General features: G+C 32.5%; 6 protein-coding genes across 8 annotated transcripts; 1 reads left to right on the forward strand and 5 right to left on the reverse strand.

Annotated features, from left to right (window-relative positions):
• Window position 1: 1 nt before the first annotated feature.
• On the reverse strand, window positions 2-4,385 carry LOC106652287 (alanine--tRNA ligase, mitochondrial). The gene is made up of 12 exons (XM_014371150.2): window positions 3,911-4,385; window positions 3,663-3,836; window positions 3,263-3,603; window positions 2,912-3,193; window positions 2,685-2,829; window positions 2,440-2,612; window positions 2,027-2,358; window positions 1,462-1,750; window positions 1,007-1,402; window positions 572-928; window positions 309-507; window positions 2-235 (listed from the first exon to the last, which is right to left on the reverse strand). The coding sequence occupies exons 1-12, from the start codon at window positions 4,136-4,138 to the stop codon at window positions 20-22; spliced, it is 3,132 nt and encodes a 1,043-aa protein (XP_014226636.1). The 5' UTR covers window positions 4,139-4,385; the 3' UTR covers window positions 2-19.
• A 214-nt stretch (window positions 4,386-4,599) lies between these two features.
• On the forward strand, window positions 4,600-6,336 carry LOC106652321 (protein-S-isoprenylcysteine O-methyltransferase). The gene is made up of 2 exons (XM_014371211.2): window positions 4,600-5,107; window positions 5,187-6,336. The coding sequence occupies exon 2, from the start codon at window positions 5,384-5,386 to the stop codon at window positions 6,239-6,241; it is 858 nt and encodes a 285-aa protein (XP_014226697.1). The 5' UTR covers window positions 4,600-5,107; window positions 5,187-5,383; the 3' UTR covers window positions 6,242-6,336.
• A 97-nt stretch (window positions 6,337-6,433) lies between these two features.
• LOC106652320 (SAP30-binding protein) lies at window positions 6,434-9,055 on the reverse strand. Its single transcript, XM_023459249.1, has 3 exons — window positions 8,572-9,055; window positions 8,445-8,483; window positions 6,434-7,815 (listed from the first exon to the last, which is right to left on the reverse strand). Exon 3 carries the CDS (start codon window positions 7,802-7,804, stop codon window positions 6,860-6,862), a length of 945 nt encoding a protein of 314 aa, XP_023315017.1. The 5' UTR covers window positions 7,805-7,815; window positions 8,445-8,483; window positions 8,572-9,055; the 3' UTR covers window positions 6,434-6,859.
• A 246-nt stretch (window positions 9,056-9,301) lies between these two features.
• On the reverse strand, window positions 9,302-13,978 carry LOC106652319 (beta-arrestin-1). Of its 2 annotated transcripts, none has more exons than XM_014371205.2 (2): window positions 13,227-13,978; window positions 9,302-11,412 (listed from the first exon to the last, which is right to left on the reverse strand). In XM_014371205.2, exon 2 carries the CDS (start codon window positions 11,204-11,206, stop codon window positions 9,968-9,970), a length of 1,239 nt encoding a protein of 412 aa, XP_014226691.1. In that variant the 5' UTR covers window positions 11,207-11,412; window positions 13,227-13,978; the 3' UTR covers window positions 9,302-9,967. The 2 variants fall into 2 exon arrangements, with proteins under 2 accessions (XP_014226691.1, XP_014226692.1); XM_014371206.2 differs by lacking the exon at window positions 13,227-13,978 and adding an exon at window positions 12,595-13,192.
• Window positions 13,979-16,138: 2,160 nt separating this feature from the next.
• On the reverse strand, window positions 16,139-17,757 carry LOC106652163. Its single transcript, XM_014370958.2, has 6 exons — window positions 17,478-17,757; window positions 17,253-17,416; window positions 16,989-17,187; window positions 16,762-16,917; window positions 16,490-16,670; window positions 16,139-16,425 (listed from the first exon to the last, which is right to left on the reverse strand). The coding sequence occupies exons 1-6, from the start codon at window positions 17,562-17,564 to the stop codon at window positions 16,145-16,147; spliced, it is 1,068 nt and encodes a 355-aa protein (XP_014226444.1). The 5' UTR covers window positions 17,565-17,757; the 3' UTR covers window positions 16,139-16,144.
• A 979-nt stretch (window positions 17,758-18,736) lies between these two features.
• On the reverse strand, window positions 18,737-20,573 carry LOC106652262 (F-box protein SKIP2-like). 2 transcript variants are annotated; one of them, XM_014371108.2, is made up of 4 exons: window positions 20,201-20,573; window positions 19,634-20,142; window positions 19,368-19,587; window positions 18,737-19,290 (listed from the first exon to the last, which is right to left on the reverse strand). In XM_014371108.2, exons 1-4 carry the CDS (start codon window positions 20,346-20,348, stop codon window positions 19,115-19,117), a joined length of 1,053 nt encoding a protein of 350 aa, XP_014226594.1. In that variant the 5' UTR covers window positions 20,349-20,573; the 3' UTR covers window positions 18,737-19,114. The 2 variants fall into 2 exon arrangements, with proteins under 2 accessions (XP_014226594.1, XP_014226595.1); XM_014371109.2 differs by having other exon boundaries at window positions 18,738-19,290; window positions 19,368-19,569.
• Window positions 20,574-21,432: the final 859 nt, after the last annotated feature.

Raw genomic sequence — 21,432 nt, forward strand, 5'->3', positions numbered from 1 at the left:
TCTGCATTATTCTTTTGGTTTATTTTTCGGATTTTATATACATTGATGCAAATTTAGTTGCACTAGATATTGCTTTATCGATTAGTGACTTGAAGTTATCATTTGATATATGTGTAGGTGACATATTGTATGCATACTGGGGATCATCGTCTCTGAACGTGCTACCCTTGGTTTGAAAGATTCGCAAAACTTCTTCCATCCAAATTTTGGCATTAAATTCATTTGATTGCAGATGCTATACAATAACAGAGAAATTAATATGAAATTAATTAAAATTTAAAAATTATAAAATGAAGGTTCATATTTACCGGCGGTACAACGCATCGAGCCTTTATTTTATTGTCGCAATGAATGATTACAAAAACTGGAGTTGTTGGAGGACAAAGTTTAATAATATTTTTCAACGATACATTCTCTAAAGTTGCGTTATTTGGTTGCAAAAAATGCACAACAAAGGGTAAAGATGAAGAATCAAGTAATTTTTTAATTTCTTCTTCAATACTACTCCTAAAAATTGAAAATTTAAGAATCTTTTCAAAATATCGGTTTTTCCATATTCAACATTACCCACCTCCTTATGCCTTTAGCTTCACTTTTTATTATTTTTAACAAATTTTCTAATTGTATCAAACTCTGCTGTACTATTACGTAAGGAAGTTTCACTCTTTTGTTTTTGTCTAGTAGTTTTTGCCTCTCACTGAGTATTTTTAATTCCAAATCTTTTAAATCAACTTTGTTGGATTTAAGTATATTTTCATACTTAAAAATTCTATCTTTTAAGTTTTCACCAGATAATTTAGCTAAAGTAGCTGCAGGTCCAGTTAAAGCTTTCAAATAAATGCTAGATGCTCCTTGAGATTTTAAATTTACGATGCAAAAGTCCTCCAAAGTTCCAGTTTTATGAAGGTGAGTTCCACAACAAGCTTCTCTGTAATTAAATTTAAATCATATATAAAATGAAAGTTTTTAATATAATTGAAATTGTTTTATCATTTAAAAATCTTACTTTGAATTCAAAATTTCGCTGTTTATCTCTACTATTCTAATTCCATTTTCAGGATAAACTTCTCCAGGAATAACTGTGAGATTATTTTCTTTGAGCATTTGTAACAGATTAACCGTTTTCGTTTTTACAGTGACGTTTGCTTTGATAGTTTCATTAATATAATTTTCAATTTCAATAACTTCCTTAAGTGTTAATTTTTTCCCAAAGGTACTGCACTCAAAATCTAACCCATTATCACTTACACAACTTCCTCTTTGACCTACAACCGGAAGTATTTTTTTTAAAGATGCGTTTAGTAAATGTGCAGCTGTATGATGTCTCATCGCCCCTAAACGTCTTTCTTCATTAATTGATATTAAACAATCATCACCAACCCTTAACTCTTGATCAGGATCTCTAAAATAGAAATAATGTTCACAAAACTTCCAGTTCAAATTTTTTTTCTAATTACTTACACTCCTTCCCAATCAACAAAGTGTCCAACATGAATCAGATAGCCACGTATTTTCTTTACATAGTCAAATTTAAAAAGGAGATTTTTTATTTGTATGTGGCCTTTATCTGATATTTGACCACCAGCTGATGAATATGCTGAGGTTCGATCCAATATAACACCAACTTCAGTATCAGCATTCACAACTGAACTTTTCTCAACAATATTACCACTGCTAGTAACAGTGGCTTCAACAACTGCTTGACTTTCATCCACTTTTAGAGAAGGTTCAGGTTGAGAAATTAAATTACCTACAATAAAAATTAATTTTCACCTGTGAGAAAGAGTATATTACTACCATAGGCCAGGGAAAACAGATAAGTCCCAGAGCAAGCGCATTGGCCAATACTCAGCAGCGCAATTTACCAATAAGCATGAGCTCCGGGGTTTGCTTTGTTCCCAGTTTAAGCCTGTGTACCATATTTCATACCCAGTGGCCCAAAAATCACTTATCTTGTTTTACACAGGGAGAGGGAAATAGTAACTTTTGGGCCACTTGTATGAAAAATAATAAATAATATGTATACCATTGATTATTATTCCCATGAGTTTGCTCTTGATAATTGGAAATTGGTATTCTTTTCCATTGTAAGAATAATCGTATTTAAATGAATCATCAGTTTTTGATATATTTCCTGATTCCAATAAATCTAAAGAATATTCTGAAATAATTTCATCATCTGTTTTATGTGTATCAAGCCGAGATTGTTTTTTAGCTTTTTCTAAAGCCATTTTAAAATTATTTGGGTCAAAAGGAATTGATTCAATTTCAGCTAGTTTAGAAATTGTTTCTACATTCAATCCATATGTGTCATACAATTTAAAAGCAAATTCACCAGTTATGCCATTTACTTGGGCTCTGTAAAAAACGTTTTAATTTTAATCTAATTTAAATCATGATCTGTACAAAAAATTTTTCCTAGTGATCAAATAAACTTACTTTGATTTTAATAAGTTTTGAAGTTCATAATAACCAGCGCTCAAACCAGGTAGAGTAGCATCAGGTACTTCAGAAAGTTCAGGTCTATTATTAACAACTTTTTTCCAATTTTTCAAAGCAGCCTGCCTTGCAGATTTCATAACTTGTTCTTCATATTTTATGATATACTGAATCTAAACAAATGAATTACAAAATAAGAACACATTTAGTGATGAAGTTTAATTTATGGTAATAGTTTTCAAAACCTTGTTCAAATTTTGATGAATTTCTGGATAAAAATCACCAAGATTATCAGCTACATGATTTGTCAGTTCAGATAAAAGTGAGCTGTTTTTAAAAACATCTTCACTAATGTCTATTGCTTTCCTTAAAATTCTTCTAAGCTTATGACTGCAAATAATGACACAATATTATCAGTAAAATTTTGATTTTGCCCTCTTATTATTGATTTGTAGTAAAGATCATTACAAACTTCTTATCTGGTAACACTCCATCTGCCAGGGCAACTGTGACCATTCTTGCATGATCAGCTAATATTCTATACGCAGTATCAATTTTGTCTTTATCAGCATTTCCAAAGCATCCTTGATATTTTGGAGCATGAGAAATATTTGAAATTACATCAAAATAAGGTTCAAAAAGATCTGTATCATAATTTGAACGTTTTTCTTGCAATACAGTAACTAGTCTCTCAAAACCCATTCCTGTATCAACATGCTTTTTGTGTAAAGGAATAATTTGTCCATTAGTAAGCCTGAGAATATCATCAAAAATATTTTTAACATAAGATCAAGAGAAATGAAAATTATAAGATGCTGTCTACCTTTGGTATTGAATGAATACAATATTCCATAATTCAGTAACATCATCATGACCTTTATTGACCCTAGAAGCTTGATTTTTTCCTTGCATTGCTTGATCAATATGGATTTCTGTGCAAGGACCACAAGGACCAGTTGGCCCCATTTCCCAAAAATTTTCTGTCATACTGAAAGGTATTATTTTATCTTCTGGTACACCAATGTTTAGCCAAATTTCTTTACATTCCAAATCAGGTTTTAGATTAAATTTTTCATTGCCACCAAAATAAGTAACATATAAAAATTCTTTTTTTATTCCATAAACATTGACCAATAAATCCCATGCATATCTACAAGCATCTTCCTAAAATTTTTCAATGAATTTATTTTAAAGAAAAAATTAATTAATGATTGGAAAATTACCTTGAAGTAGTCTCCAAATGACCAGTTACCAAGCATTTCAAAAAATGTATGATGATAAGAGTCAAGACCAACAGTTTCATAATCATTATGTTTGCCACCAACTCTTATACATTTTTGAGAATTAGCCACTCTAAATGCAGGTGCATCATGATGACCCAACAAAACACCTTTGAACTGTAAAGTTTTGTTAATTTTTTGAATTACTTATAAAAAAAATGATTTAATTGTTAAAAAAACAATTCTTTTACCTGATTCATGCCTGCATTTACAAAAGGAATTGTTGGATCATTCAGAGGCATTACTGGGCTTGACCGAACAAAGGCATGATTATTTTGTTTAATAAAATAATTTAAAAATTCTTGTCTAATAACTTTTGAACTTTTGACTGATTTTTTTTCAGTACTCAAGGCACGAAATAGTACAAGATTGTTCACATATTTTAAACGATAAGCAAACATTTTACAATGAAGTTTCATTTTGTATTGACATTTAAATAGGTTACAACATTAACCTGAATAATGAATAAATTAAATTTTATTCAAGAAGTCTAAATAAATAATTTCAAAATAGTTTTCAAGTTTAATTTAATAGTAAACCCGCTAATTTTATGACCATAGTGTCGTTAACTGAAATTTAAATGATTGTCAGAATATTGGATTTGGTGTCTAAAGATGTTAGCATGCTGTGGGCACAAAAATATAACATGTTATATGACTGCAAATACTCAGTTTAGCCTGACAGACGAATATATAGTCATTCTGTATAATGTTTTACGATATTGGAATATCGATATAGGAAATATCGATACAAATAAGATGTGCCATCGTAAAATATTTTAAGTTGTATAAAATGGTATTTAGCCGCGTATACTAAAACATTGGTGTTTAAAAAAATTATATTAACATTTTTTGGACTACAAGATTGTTTCATTAATTTATATAGCACAAAACAAAAGTATCGAACATTTTGAAAAGTCGCTGTGGTTCGATATCAACTGCGTATCGATTGTCAGTAGAATAGAGTCACCATCTATACGATTTCGCGCGATATGTCACAAAACTGCAAAAGCTCACAAGTTGCAGCAATACAATACACAAGCTGAGCTACCTATACTCATATTATATCTGCATATGGGTTGTTTTGCTTATACATGGCTGACGGCTAACACCTTATTATATTCAGCTTTGAGAGGATTATTACAAATGTATCGTGATATTAGTTTATTTATTGTTTTTTTATAAATTAATTACTGTATAGAATGCGGAAAACTTATCGAGTTCATGAATATATAAATCATACTCATTCTGCAAAGTATTCTAAAAAGTAATATACAGTAAATGTGCTCAGTGTTTGTAAACATAAAAAACTAACGTTCGGAGATGCATTGGCCGTTAATTTGTCATTTTTTCTTCAGTAATTTATGAAGTTTTATTAAAACTTATTTGGTGAGAAATAATACTCATTGCAGAGATAAAAATAAATAAGAAAATTCATCATTTTAATTCATCAATCGTAATGTTTCAGATGGTAAACAAAGGTTATAAAGCATCTTGACCATATTATGTATCGTTTTACTTCTTATTGAACTAAGACGAATTTTTAATGTGCAACAAATACGAATATCACCTATGAAGATTTACAATTTTGTTCTTATGTATTTGATATAATTTTAATTACTATATATATTTTATAAAAGTGAATTTATAAATAATCAATCTACCATGAAGTATGAAAGTGGTCGGATAGCATTAACATCATTTGTTGCTGCACTAGTTACTTTTGCATTTTGTGAATACTTAATTGTTCCATACTTGAATAGCTTACAGTACAGTAATACTCAATGGCTACACTTATTAAACTATGGGATATCGTATTTGTTTATTAGAGGAATTTACAATGTCTCACATCAACAAATATCACACCGTGCTGTCTTCCTTGGATACACTTTCAGTTCTGGACTCTTGATGTACAACACAGCAATGCCATCATGGAAAAATTTTGGAATGTATGTTTCAATATTATCGACATTTCATTTGACAGAATACTTAGGAATCGCTTTCACAAATCCAGCAGCTGTAAATATCAAAAGTTTCTTCATAAACCATAGTCCGGCATATGTAGGGGCAGCAATAATGAGTTGGTTAGAATTTTTTATAGAAAGGTATTATTTTGTACAAATGAAACAAAACCATCTTATTGTGTTAATTGGACTTATACTATGTTTTTGCGGAGAAATGATGAGAAAATTAGCCATTTACACGGCTGAGCGCAATTTTAATCATATAGTACAACATAAAAAAGCAAAAAATCATACTCTAGTCACACACGGAGTTTATGCCATTTGCAGGCACCCCAGTTATGCTGGATGGTTTTATTGGTCAATAGGAACTCAACTGATATTGCAAAACCCAGTATGTTTATTGGCTTATGCAATCATGTCATGGAGATTTTTTAATGAAAGAATTATGGCTGAAGAAGTTTATTTACTAAGATTTTTTGGACAAGATTATGTAGAGTATCAAAAAAAAGTTAAAGCTGGGTTACCTTTCATAAAAGGATACACTGAATTTGTAAATTAAATTGATAACGCCATGATTCATATTTTAATACTCATATAAGTAAAATTTATATGGTTGAAAAAAACTTTTAAGATTATCTCAGTGTCTTCAAATTAAAGAATGAAATATCAAATATAGTGTAATTTTAATAGCATAATTTTAATTCATTAAGGTAGATAGTAGTAGGTGTGATTGAATAAGTAAACAGTGTAATTAATATTTACAAAATATATTTACAGAACAGATATTTATAATCTGATATAATATCTCACAATAATCTTATAAAAGAAATATACAGATTTAAAAAAAACTTAATTTTAAACAATTTTTGTCATTGGTTGTATTTTTATACTGCTGAAGTAACACTTTTAATTAAAACTTTCAATTATTATAATACAATCAATGAAATTAACTTGTTTTGATCTTTGCATAAGACAATGATGACTTAAAATCTGTGATTAACTTGTCAAAAAAAAAAAAAAAAATTATAAGAGTTGTTTAAAGAACTTAAAAGCTGTATTTCTTATGTAATAAATGGATTTTAAAATTAAAATATACACTTGTCTATCAATATTTAATAATAACTTACTCCAAAACATTGAACTATTTTATAAAACTAATTTTAGGTACAAGACGTTTTTAAAGCCTTTTCTTTGGCAAAGAACCAAAAGCTGATATAACTGTAGTTTTAGTACCGGATGAAGTTAAAGAGAGAGTAGGTTGAGATATACTGGACAATTTGGATACAGGTCCTGCTCCAGCTGCATTTGAAGATACTTGATCCCATTTACTTTTTCTCTTCTTAGCTTCATCATCTAGTACTGTGATAGGAGTAGGATTTGGTCTTTTTGCTGTACCAGATACAATTTCAATTTTGGTTTTTTCTTTTCTTGCTTTTTCTAATTTTTCCATTTCTATTTTTTGTTGTTTTGTAAGCTCTTCATAAAATGATTCTTTACCCCATTTGAAAGGATCAAATCTATCTGATGAAAAATTTGTACCAAGTTCATTGATACTACAAAATTGTATCAATTTTTCATATATCGATGGATTCCTGAAATCTTTTCTGTGTTGAATAATTTTATTCATGTCTGAACGACCTGATTCCATTCTCTTGTAGAGATTTAAAATTTTATCTTGTAATTCAGATGGACATTTCACAGCAGGCTCAGGTGGAATTACCACTCCATAAGCATCTGCTTCGTTATCAGAAATAACTTCTTCTTGAATATGAGGAGATTGTGGATCAGCTAATTCATTAGGCTGTTTTCCATTTAATAAAACTCCATCAGAATTTGATGAAGGATTTTCATCATCATCTGAAACAACAGTATCATCAAAATATGATACTAATCTTTGTCCTTTTGATGGAAAACTATTATTACTTTTGTTAGGAAAGCTATTATTTGGACTATTTGTGTTAGATGAGTCAGATTTAGAACTGTTGGATATTTGATAATCTTCATTTTGTGGTGCAGATTCTTTAGGAGTATTTGAATTATTCTCAAAAGTTTCTTCTTCTTCACCTTCTGAATCTGTATAGGTAGCGGTCAAAGAAGCCAATGCTTTACTCGTGACAGACATGATGAAAATACCTGTAAAAATGAAAATAAAAAAACTATTAATTAAAAAATAACAAATATCAAATATTAAAATACTATTACTTAATGGAATAAAACTAAAATATTTTCATAACTTTCTGTGCAAAAAACATTGAATATTACCATGTGCCATATGCACCATATCCATTGTGCACAATGTGCCATGTACTTATATTATATTAATATCGTTTTTTATTTGATTTAATTAAAACCTAGGTTTAAATAATCTTTTTGCTGCATTTAATGCTTAAATGTTTTAACTTATTTTTATAAAAAGTATCAATCTCATAATTATTACGAGACAATTGTAATCCTACTCAAAACATGTTTTTACTAAGAGTTTGAATTACAACACTTGCACAATTGTGCACATTGTGCTTGGACAATATCACTAATCTTTCTTTTACTCCATTACAAATTATAACCTCACTTAAAACTTAATTCTAACTAATTGCCCAATGGCTTACATATTATTTAATGTATATAATATTTACGTTCTATTAATTTTATTTTCGACTTTGTTTGATTACTAATTATAACCTCACTTTAAACATGTGTCATAACATTCTAAATATATCATCATTCAAACCATTTTAATTATTTAGAAGTAATCGTTAGTGTACCTTATTATCCTTGACGGGAAGAAAAACTTGATCACAAGCCTAAATGCAGAAATTCGATTTTTGTAACACTGGTAATACTTGTAACTTAACTATTTAGCAACTCAGAAGTCAACTTCGAATACAATACTGTAAATTCGTTCCAAAAGTATGTACTCCACTATTTGTACGAGTACTGTGTACGGTGAAAGAGAAGTGTAAGCTGTTGAGCCTAGCTCGCTACAGACTTCACTGAGAATATGGATGTACTGATGTTATGACTAGGTACGGTATATCACGATGTATAAACTTACAGCTGTCTACAGTCTAACAGTGCCCACTTGCCCAATGCCCAGTCGCCACTTAGTAGTACTGAAATTGGAGTACAGATGTCGTTCATGTCCTTACAGCTCTTGAAATTATTAGCGGTTATCATATTTTTCCTAAATGGTTTTACTTGTCAAACGAGAAGATCGAAATGTTCAAGTTTCATTTATGATAAAAGCTGCGAATAATTTATTACGACAAGTATAAATTATGATTAATAACAAGTTGGTAAAATAACAATTATATAGACAGAAGTTCAGCAGTCAAAACCCATGGATATTGCTGGATTATCAAAGGTCCAAGGTGTATCCTTATTAAAATTAATACAATTTTCTCAATAAAAATGAAAATAGATAACCATTGTTTTAAATCAGAATGTGTAACAAAGTATTGATCACTTCAAAGCTATTAAAAAAGTTATTTCTAAAAAAAATGTTTTCTAGATATTTGCCAAGTATTTAGTCTTTGTAAGACAACACATTAATTCATAAGAATTAAATAAAAAATGTATTTAAAATCGAAAGGAAATTATTAGGATGGAATAAAAATGGACATTTAAGCTTTAATAAATTGGAATTTTAATGTCATTAAACAAGTTCTTTTGTTTTAGTCAAGTACATTAATTTTGTGAAGATGTTTGGGCACACAATAATTATTCTTGTGTGATACTCGCGTATCAATTTGAAAAACTATAGTTTTTTCATCAGCTTAGAACTTTGTTTCGATAAAAACTCTAAAAAAAATTACAATGTTGTCAAAAATCAGCAAAGTTGTGCTTGATTTCATCTGCTTGTCTTTTGACAATGAAAAATTAATTATTAGTAGTAAAAAAGCCATACATGTATAATAAATAATTTAGCTACTGCACAATGTATGAGTATAAAAATCATTGTTTTTTCTTTAATTACTTGAAAGATAAAACCTAATGGAATTTTATACAGATATCAATAATGATCCTTAAATAATATCTTTGAGCCATTTTAGAGACAGTTTTCAAGCTCGAAAGAACACATTTAAAAACTGAACTTGTTGAACGTCCCTTTCACACTAGAAAATAATTTACAAAGCATCGAGAGCGTTCATCAGTCGCGTCGTACATCTTTTATTGTAGAATATCAATCTTTTGTTGGACGTAGAATGATAAAATTGACGAATAATGAAATTAATCAACAAGTCGTTGCACCAGCCTAAATAGAAAAATCTTGATTATCCTCGAGCGGTCAAGGATCCTCGCCTTTGAGCCTGAGTCTTGCAAAGTCTTCAAAAATAATATCGTCGCCGTCGGCCTCCTCTTCGAGCTGTATAAGATTCGCGTCCTCGTTCGCCGTGCTCTCGTCGGGCTTGGGCGTCGGACTGGTCCGCGATGTGTTTTGACTCATAGCGGCCTCCTCTTCGTCGGGCTTGGGATGCATAAGAACAAAAGGCAGTTCGGCCACGAGCTCACCGGCTAATGCGCCTAAACAGAGCTTGACTTTGACGCGATACCTCACGATAATTCCAAGGTTCTCGCGCTGCGACGGATCGGCGACGATCGTGCTCGATGCCAGATTCGTGTCCTCGTGTTTGAGCTGCCCATCGAGCGCCAAGCCTCGCTTATCTTTGTTGTCGGCTAAAGTTGGCCTCAGTGAAAATACCTTGCTCAGTGTAAAACCCGGTGCCACGCCGATCTCGCTCTCTGCCTCGGCCACGGTGCACTTGTACTGGGCCGTAGAGAAGAGGCAAATGTCGGCGAACTGCCTGACGGATACTTTGATTCGTTTGACAGTACGGTTACTGTTATTGGCTACGTGCACGTTCACGGCTATATTTTCCCCGTGATGATACAGTTCTTTGTCGAGGCTGGCTTCCAGGTGTAGCTTACCAGGAGACATGACGAAGTCTTTGCTTCGCTCGGTCGAGGGTTGCTCCCCTTGCTTCGACGGAGCATAAACGATCTTGCGAATCGCCAGTCTTACGCTGTTTCTTTTGTGTGGCTTGTCCTCTTGTCGCTCGCCAACGAAAGCTTTCAGCTCGTAATCGACTCCGCAGGGCTTGCCTGTGTCGCCGGGCGCCGGCTGTAGCGTCACCGAGGCGGGACAGTGCGCTGGCAGTTCAAAATTGAACGGATAGGCATTACTGCCGAGTTTCTTCATAAGACGCTCTTGCAGTCGAGTGAGTTCGCGCGGTGTCGAGTCCTCTTGCACTGGGTAAATTTGTTTTGCGGCCAGATAAAGGTCCTTACGGAATGTGAGCCCAAGGACGTCGAGGTCCTCTCTGCCATATTTAAATGCGGCCAGAACGTGTCCGAAGACCTTCCTGTCCTTCACATAATCCGGATCAATGAGCACCACACCGTCAATGGGATCAACATGACCTATGTGGTCGACAAAGTCGCGTTTACCTAAATATACACTAATTTTGCCATTTGGACTGGATTTTTTGAAAACCCTTGTTGCTTGACGTTTATTTGAGTTATCCATTGCCGTAGCACTGTACAATCAAGTGATTTTCTATGAGCTGACAGTTTGAATTCTCTGGTAGAGTTAATGCTTGTTTGCACTTTACTTCTGCTTGATAATTTTCTGAATGTCAGGTTTCAGCCTTCATTATCAAAGAGACTCAAAACAAGGACCATCTTTTAATCCACGCTCATAGATGCATACACCCAATTTAAGCACTGTAAACACTGTAAAAAAGCAAATGTAAGTTTTAGCTAAAAAAATTCTAAGATAAAGTGCTAAGTTCTCTTTTACAATCTAGCAAATAGAGAAAGTAAAGTTTTAGAAAATTAAGCTATAAATATATAGTTACTCTAACTAGGAAATATAGCAATAAATTCAATTATTTTCTTTATTCCATTCATATTTGTTACTGTTTAATCCATTTTAGAATTGTATCAAAATAAATTATATTACAAAAGAAATATGATTGATGGATGCTACAACTAAAGGAGAAACATAAAGTTCTTATTTATTAAGCTGCTCATACTGAGACTAAAATATTACATTTACTTTGTTACAGTGCAAGTTACTCAAGCTTGTTACTAATCATGCATTGTGTTAATAGCTCTAAAATTTTTAGAATATACATTTTCAAAAATAATAAAACAAAAAACAAAAATAGCACGTAATTTCACTGCTGCAAACAAAATTAAAAATAAATAAAGGCAAAATAGGCTTTAAACAACTTGTTTATTTCAAGAATGTACACTAGAGAAACAATGAAAATAAATTGCACAGTCAAGTTGAAACTACTAGAAGCAGAACTAGTTAAATAATATGCAATTGTCTGCGCGTTGCAGTATTAGATTCATTAAGTTTAATAGAAAAGCTAACTCCTGTGGTTAGTAGTGAAGTACCATGGGTATTACCAACAAACTTATTATTTTTAATATATTTCTCTTGCATATTCATTTAATATAGCATTTGCTTAATGCAAAAAAGCCAGGAAACATTGTAAAATAATTTTTGAAATAACATTTACTTCCACCCCGTCAGTGCACAGCAAGGCATATCAGCAAGACCCACACCCCTTAGTTCTGCAGAAAATTTAATTATTCCTTCTACGCAACAACGCAAATGTGTCACCGCAGCTCGAGCGCACACACGCTAATATTATATATCGATCTTTTTAATCACAAAACATCGTTGAAGGTATAAATGGCACGCATACTGCATACGATACGAGAGCGCACATGCTGAAGAGACACAGGACAGTATGTATGTATAGATGCATTCATAATCAACAGCGTAGTACATAGCGAAGACAAATGTGCCGCTTGTGAGTTTCGACTCGTCGAAGACTCCGATTTAATGCATTCATACTTGGTGCGTATTTGAACATGAGCATGAGAAGCGTGCATACATACCATACATAATTCCAATTTATCAATATACGCACTTCTAAACCAACACAGATCTTGGACACACGAGACGTTAGAGTTCACGCATCGCGAAGGCATGGGCGGGAGAAAAAAAGTATCATTAACGTAAACACGACTAATGCATGTAATTCGTTGTCGATGTGCGAATGGACAAATGCTGAAGCAGAGCGATGCAAGCATCAGTGCTCCGTACGTGTGCGTTACGAGCGGCGATTGATATGACAATAATACGAGTCGGTATATTAAGGCACAGATGTTTGACATTGAATCGAGAGGGGCACATTACAATACGCCGATTAAACGATGCCATCGCTGCATATACGAACGGAGTCGCGAAAATTGCAGCAATGATAAGTTCGAAGCGAAAAACATCGAGCGGGAAATCGAACGAGCGAGCGAGAGAGAGAGACAGAGAGGAAAAATAGCAACCTGATGCATGTGGAAGCGCGCTGATAGCGATACTACGTGTAATATACGTTACAAAATGAGAAAGAGAGACGCAGACAGCACTGTTAAGACACCATAAAGTTAACACACACTTACATGCTGTAAATGTAAAAGTAGGCGGAAGGACTGTGTGTACATATATAGCAACATATATACGCATATATACCAACCTCAAAGGTAATCGTTCTAGGACGACAGTTTTGGATGTTTCCGTGTCCACGCGCGATACATTCGCACGCACCGATGAAAGTATAGACTATTCAAGTGATATATATACGTATACGCCAAAACTCGCCTCAGGGGGGATGAATCTTTCGTTGTTGTCGTCGTCGTCGTCGTCGTCGTCGTCGTCGTCCCCCGAGGCTCACTTTCCAGCGGTGCGTATTCAATAACAACAATATTTGCAGATTCGTTGCGGACTCAAGACGACGCGTCGTCGCAGATAATCAGTCGGACGAAATTGTTTTTCATATCGCAGAAAAGAAAGAGAGAGAGAGAGAGAGAGAGAGCGAGAGAACGGAGTGAGAGACCGTCTCAGGGAGTATGCCTCGCCGACACTGCACTAAGTATACCGAGGCAGCAGGAGCATGCGGCACATAGCAGCCAGAGTCGCACTAATGTGTACAGCACATACACACAGAGTCGTGCGGAGCACACGCACGCACGCACTCTCACTCACACAATTTCTGCGGATTATAAAATAGCGCGGAGAGATGGTATGTAGACGACGACGACGACGACGACTCGCGAACGGCGGTGGTGGGCAGAGTGTGTGTGTGCTGCTGTGCGATCACTGCGTGCGGCGAAACGACGAGCAACAGTCCTACACGTTTTATCCACAATATACGCACCGAATAAATGTATAGGTATATATTCTTGTGAATATACGCGAGACGTTTGGCCGAGGCGACTATTGACGCACGATGACGCACCGCGCGCGAGGAATACTAAAACGCCCTGGTCTGTTTCTCTCTCTCTCTCTCTCGCGCGCTCTCGGGTCTATATAGAACACACTCTACTGTATATATGCGTATGTGCCTCGTATGTACAACACTTGCAGCGCACAATTGGCCGCGGCGCGCGCGATATCTTTGCCCGCCGGGGCCGCGAGCAGCTTTTATAACTAACTGTACCATGAGCCGAATCTCGGGGACTTTAACTAATTCTATTGGAGTTGCATATTTATTCGAATAGGTCGGGGTTAGTGAAGTATTAGTCTCGCCGCGATGCGTGACTTTTGCTCTGGCAGCTCGTGCGCGCCGAATAATATACACTGAGAGCAGCGCGGAACTGCAGCAGTTGCGCGTTTACCTATGCACAAGGTAACTGTATACCAATGCTCGGCTACTTTTATACGCACGCTGCTTTTTATCTGAGAAGATGTTTTTTGATCAAAAACAGTTTAGGGCTCTCCCAGTGATTAACGAGTTGATTTTTTTGATTGAAAAAATTTTAGGGCTTTCCCAGTGATAGACGAGTTGGTTTTTTTTTCAGAATCATGAATCGAACTTATTTCAACTTGATGTTTAATTTTTTATTGTGAAACCTCTTCTGGAAGCTTTGATGAAGATTGCCAATTTTTTATTTGTAAAGTTTACCATAAAATGAAACACCAAGTCTCACTTGGCCGGTTATTGGTACAGTAAACCTGAAACATTTTTAAGCATACCCTGCGACAGTCCGAGTTCCGTGTACCTCTGCACATAGGTATACCTGCATTTTATACTATAAGCAGATGCTCGTATCAAGAGTGAATGTGTAAAGCAAAAACTGCATATTGCGAAAAAGGAGGAAGTTTCATTGGTCCACTTATGTAATCGCGTGATTCTCGCGGCAAATTCAACGTGCCGATTGCCAAATGTCGATGAAATCAGACGAATTAATTCCAATCCAAAAATTCTTGCGTAGCTCATCAGTCTTACCGACTAGGCATACATTTTAGGATGGCAATTTCATGGATTTTAAGAGAATAATCTGTTTTTCTGGTTTTTCGACATTTCAAATTTCGTCATTGACAATTCACTCACACAATTACAGGCCGCAAGGGATATATTTTCAAGAACAATTAAAGTATCATATAAAAGCCCTCAAACTCCACAATTTTAAACGCTTATGTATATGAAAAATGAATCGAATGAAGGCACAACGATTTCTTCGGTGAATTGATTTGCGTCCCAAATGTATAGAGATCGATCAAATAATCACGATTGCTAATGTGAATCGACAAATATCTTGGTGTGTCCGATAAGGTCACACGTTCGTTGGCTATACGCCCAGTCAAATAATGATTAAGTAGAATAATTCTTGTAACATACGTCTAATACGTATGCACTGGTGCATCCAGCGATTAACACACTATTTCCCTAACACTAATCACGATATTTGATGAAAATTATTATCTGCGTTTATCGGGAGCAGTGGATGTCTCCATAAAACTACAATATTAACTAAATTCGTTTGTGTTAGTCCAGTTCAATAGATTATAATTTAAGCGCTTTTTTGGCGTCTCATTAGAAAAAATTACTAGAGCGATTTCTAACATAATCATTAGTTCACGATAATTTCACGTATTCAAATTGGCAATTGAAGAAGTGGGCAAACATCGATAACCATGTACATTAACGACTCTGCTATTTTTAAAGATTTAAAGATTCATATTATACCGTTATATGTCGAGTTTAAAATCGCCTTTTTCAAGGAAATGTCGATGTAATAAAAACGCATATTCGATAGATCTCGAAATAGATCAAGTTGAAATAGCTTATTTTGGCTCATGAAATATCAACATTCTATTTCCATTGGTGAATTTCACAAATAATTACTCATTTCATCGCGCTATTCGCTTATGTAAAATTTAAAAAAAATTAGTTGAATGTTCTGGTACAATAATTTTCAAATGCTTTTCATTCAACAGATCCTTAAAAAAAAAATTGTTTTTCGACATTTAATTTTATAATTACATTAATGTGACTTTATTTACAGAAATATAGTACAATATTACACATGTATTTGATACACAAAAATATTCAATTTACATTTAGTTGTAATGAAGATGTAAAAAGAATAGTACAGAAGAATAGAAGTTAATTTAAAGGCTTCTTGCTAAAATTTCTGTTTCCAAAAATGTCAGTGCTATCAGTAGTGATTTATTTAGATCTTCTTGCTTAAAATTATCTAATCGCGAGTGGAAATCCAATAATTCATCTGATAACGTAACAAATGATACATATTTTAGCCCAACATCTTCTTGAGAAAACAAAGATTGAACTATGTCATTTGATGATACACTTTCATTTCCAAACATTAATTTAAAGAGTTGAGAAGATGCCAGTGGACGTAAAGAATATAAAGAACCATGATCTTGTGTTTCTAAAAATGTTATAGAAATTTAATAACTAAATAACTAACTAAATGTAAAGTAATTTTTTAATACCTTGTTGTAAATTATCATTCATTTGCCTACATAACAATGAAGTTAAAATAGTTGAAGATATTAATTGCTGTCGCACTAGGGTCCTATGTGCAGGAACGGTTATTTTAGATTGAGATCTAGTTTGCTCTTTTTCAATGATGTATGCATCAGCATATGGAATACTTTGAGCAATATTCATTGCCTGTATAAAGTAAAGTAATATAATTAGTGAATATCAATTTTTTTAAATTTTCTTTATATTTAATACACTTTGTTATAATTCTTGAAATTACCATTTTTATTGCATCTACATTAGAATTTGCTTGAAAAATTTCTGAAATGCTATTTAATTTCCACAAAGCTATATCACAAGATGATCCCATTGAATGAACTTGACAGAATGTGAAGTATTTATTACCAATGTGAAGACCAACAACATTTTGAATTTTCTGTGATGTTAAATTAATATTAATTAACAATTGTTCCAAATAAATAATCATTTTAAAACTTAATTTATTACGTGTATATCATCTTTAGATATGGGAGGCGTAACAGCTGATTTCCTTGGCCTGTATTCATTTTTAGATATTATTGTTGAACAGATATTTTCTAACTCATTTACTTCAATTGTATTTAGTAAAATGAAATCTTCTAATGATTGATGGTCTTTTTCCTTATTAGATTTCAAAAGTTTAATTTGATCTTCCGAAAGTCCACATCTGTCAAAAAAACAATCGAATGTAAATATTTTGAGTGGGATTGAATCATGAATTAATAGAAATACCTTTTCATCTGTTTTGTATTACATGTATCTAATGTTTCATAAACAAGTTGCAGCTGTTTATTTGAATAATTAGATTTTATTTGTTCCCATTGACTCATTTGGTCATTGCAAGATGTAGAACATTTTCTCGTGACATATTTATGACATATAGGTGCAATAACATTCTGTAAAACACAATTTTAGCAATTTCTGCAGATAAATTATTCAATCAAGACTTCAACTTGCCTTGATTTTTTTGTTTTGATTTATAAGTTCCTTTATGAAACTCGTGGATACTATGGTTGTTTTAATGAAACGTTCCAAGTTAAACATTTTAGAGAAGTAGTTGTGTGCAAATAAACAATGTTTGATACTGATAGATCTTTGTAAAATTTTTCAATCAATTTGCCATTTACGATTTGTGAAAATTCTGTATATTCGTAGTGAAAATGATTAAGTTAAAATAAAGCAGACAATTCATTATTATCAGTTCTTGCTGATTATGATTCAATGCGATGCGATACAAATTCACGTGTTCTCCCACCATCTATGAGTACTGATTCTTAAAAGTGTTCTGCTATCGGCTTCCATGAGTTGTGAAAAGACCTGCATGTTTGTTCGTATATACCGAAAAAATATTTGTGCTTTTTTGGCGCAAAGACGGTAAAATAATTCGTTAATTTTTCATAATTCAATATTTTAAAAAATAGATTGAGTCTGAGTAAAATTTTTTAAAACATCTGCAATCTAGAATTTTTGAAAACTTATAAATTTAGTTATCAACTTAAGGTAAACTGGGTATTTTCCAATATCATTTATCAATATATCGGTCAAGTATCGCCCTTATCAATAAATCGATGCATCTTTTTAAAACTTTCGACTAGAGATTGCGCTACCTAGCCGATTATGTGAATCAAAAATTTTTCCCTCCTTCCTCCTTGAATAAGGCTTGAATGAGGAAACAATATTTATTAATTCTCTTGTATGGCTATTTAACAATATTCGTTACACTCTAGAACCCCTCAGTTTTTTTCAATATTCATACAAACATATGCAAGAAATAATATTTTTATAAATTTTTATCATTGAATAAGTAAATAACTAGGAATGATTGAAATATTAACAATAGATCATTGACTTATGAATTTTTCTTGTGCTGTAAGGAAGTGGAATAGATCAAAATTATGCTAAATGTGATGCATTTTTACAGGTCTTTTTGGGATTCTCCAATATGCATCACATAATAAAAATTGAAAGACCATTATAAAGTCAAGAACCATCCCCAACTGTCAAGACTGAATGTTAACATTAATATAGTTATATTACGTTAAACAAAACTTTTCAAAAAAATTTTGCACGCTTGTGAAAAATGTTAGTTACTTAAAAAGCATTTGCAACCAAGCACTTCAAAAATGTACACAAATAATACTATATAATTGAGTCAAATTTATTTTGAGAAATCACTTTCTCCAATTAATGAAATAATGAATTCTGGTAACTAGTTTTCATCATTCAAATCATCATTTCTCATATATATTTTATGCAGGTCAAGCAAAGAAATACAATTTTAATTTACATTTATGAAACATGCAAATTTTGATATGTAATTTTGAATTATTCATTTATGATCATTTGTAAGTATCAGTCAGTACTCAGTTATCAATCAGTAAGTATTAATTATCATAATTTAATTAAGATGGCTTTAAGTTACCATGTACTTTTCTAACAAATCACAATGATCTACCAATTAAGCACATTCAATTTACTTACATTTAAATAAAAAAATTTTAATAAACTTTTTAACACTTTTAGAAAAATATAAAATCAATCTCACATTAATATAGTTCATATTAATTCACTTAGCCTATAAGTAATTATGAATTTTATTTTTTGATGATTTTTTTTGTTCCACTTATAGAGAACCATTCAAATTTGTTTTGCCGGCAAATATGTGAGATACCTTTTTCAGTTACTAGAGGTAATGCCTGCATTGTTACACATTCAAGAGAAGGCATTTGTGTCAAAGCTGATATCCCATGATCAGTAATTTTGTTTGAATCTGCAAATTTTTTTAAAATGATTAAAATTAATACAAACGTCATTACTTTATATTGAATATGTTAAAGTTATACGTACGCATTATTGAAATATTCTTCAATTTACCGCATTTGTTACTTAATTCAATTAAAAAAGAATCTGTGATACCATCATTATTACTTAAATGTAACTGTTCCAATGGAATTTTTTCTAAACAGCTTATAATCCAACCAGACATTCCATTATTACAAATGCAAGTTGTTAAGCTCAAGCTATTTAGATTTTTATATTTACTAAATACCTGTAAGAAATATGATTGCTACTTCAAATAATTTATAAATTTAAAATGAAATCATAAATATTACCTCAGGCAATTTGTTCCATGATATTCTAGTACATTTATTTAAATTAATTTTTTGAATCGTATCGCATGGCAACGCTTCAAATATTTCTACGCTAAATTTTATATTTGAATTTTTAAAACGAAACTCTTGTAATTTCTTACAATTACTAAGTGCATCACTTAAATCGGTGTCTTTGAATGTTTTAACAATATTCCTTATAGAGAGTTGGGTAATATTTTCACAATTAATCAACAAAGACTTGAGTACTTTTGGTGATAAGTTGTAATCTCTCAGATCTAATATTTCCAAGTTTGGAAGAAATTTGGCTACTGATTGTAAATTTTTAATTTCTGATATTCGTTGCCAAGGACGTACTTCTAAATGTTTAATATATTGTCCACAACGCTTGGCAACTTTTTTCAAATCATTACAATCTATGAACTTGTATGAACCCCAACTATCTATATTGAAGTCGATGAATTTTTGATATCTCCATGATTCTTTAGCCAAAATTCTCCATCGTTTACAGACTGTAATGAAAATCAATAATGTAAATTTAGATCTCATAATTTCATGTAGTTGTCGTACCTCTTTCAATCGAAATTCTGTCGCATATAGGAAGTAATTCGAATATTAAAATTAAGCAATCATCGTTTAAAGTATTTATGTAATCGCGTGCATGACGAGCATTATTTTGGTTATCTTCATTAGTTTTCAATCTCTTGGTTCTTCTCATTGTTGCCTGACGGTTTTGAAAGATTGAAAGCCGAGAAAACCGATGGATTAAACCAAATCTTGGGTTTGGTTAATTTTTTTCGATGTGTACACGATTGATGGATCACTTTATTCGCGCTACATTCTTTGAAACAAATAACGTCCTGCATTCGTAATAAATAATAACTTTTATTATTAGACAACAAATCTTGAAATATTTTCGCGAATCGCTTAGCGGTTTGCTGGATCACCTAACACATCAGTTAGCTAAAACGATATTAGCCACCTAGCGTCAATTATGACAACTGCAGAACTTATACAGCACGAACAAAAATTAATCACATCACGATGACGGTAGATCAGAAATTAGTTGTTTGTAGCGACCCGTTACAGTGTTGAATGCATTATTAATATAAATAGTACGAAAATCTATTAGAGAGCTTGTGAACTCTGAGTTGAATATCGAATAAACATTCAATACGTATCATCTTATTAACTAGTGACTTTTTTCCGTGGCGCTTCAAATGTTGCAGACTTGCAGCTCTGCACGACGAACACTTTACACTGAAGTTCACGGATCGCCATTTTTTTCAATATAAGTGTTCATGTCGATGGTCAATTACTGTATACTTGATCGAAACAACGTTTATATGAAGCAAAGTGTTATTTTTACGAGTACAATAGAAAAGCTTAGCTTTCCTCAGCAAGATTAATAATTCTTGTAATCGAGAGTCCTTTGATTTGAACATTAGTTTTTGTCTCAAATTATGCTGAAGAATCTGAAGATATTCAGATATTATTTACAAGCAGTATTAATTAACACCTTCTTTCAGAAATAAAAACCCTGGCATGTATTTGTGGTTAGTTACAAAAGTATCTTATGGATAAAGTGCGGACGCGTGTGTTCGAGGTCAACGGTATGGAATATCGTAAGTGTCCAAATTTTCGTTAATGCATGATTGTAATATATGTTCTTTATCACTGCGAGAGGGAAAGTTTTAAAATCGATTTCCCGCAAGTTGCGATAAAAATAAACTGAAGCAGTTGTCAATCTTGCACTTATGTCAATACGATAACAACATGCAAGATGGACAATAATCATTCTC

Source organism: Trichogramma pretiosum, unplaced genomic scaffold, assembly GCF_000599845.2.
Source record: "Trichogramma pretiosum strain Unisexual culture from Peru unplaced genomic scaffold, Tpre_2.0 scaffold31, whole genome shotgun sequence".
Taxonomy (NCBI): Eukaryota; Metazoa; Arthropoda; class Insecta; order Hymenoptera; family Trichogrammatidae; genus Trichogramma; species Trichogramma pretiosum.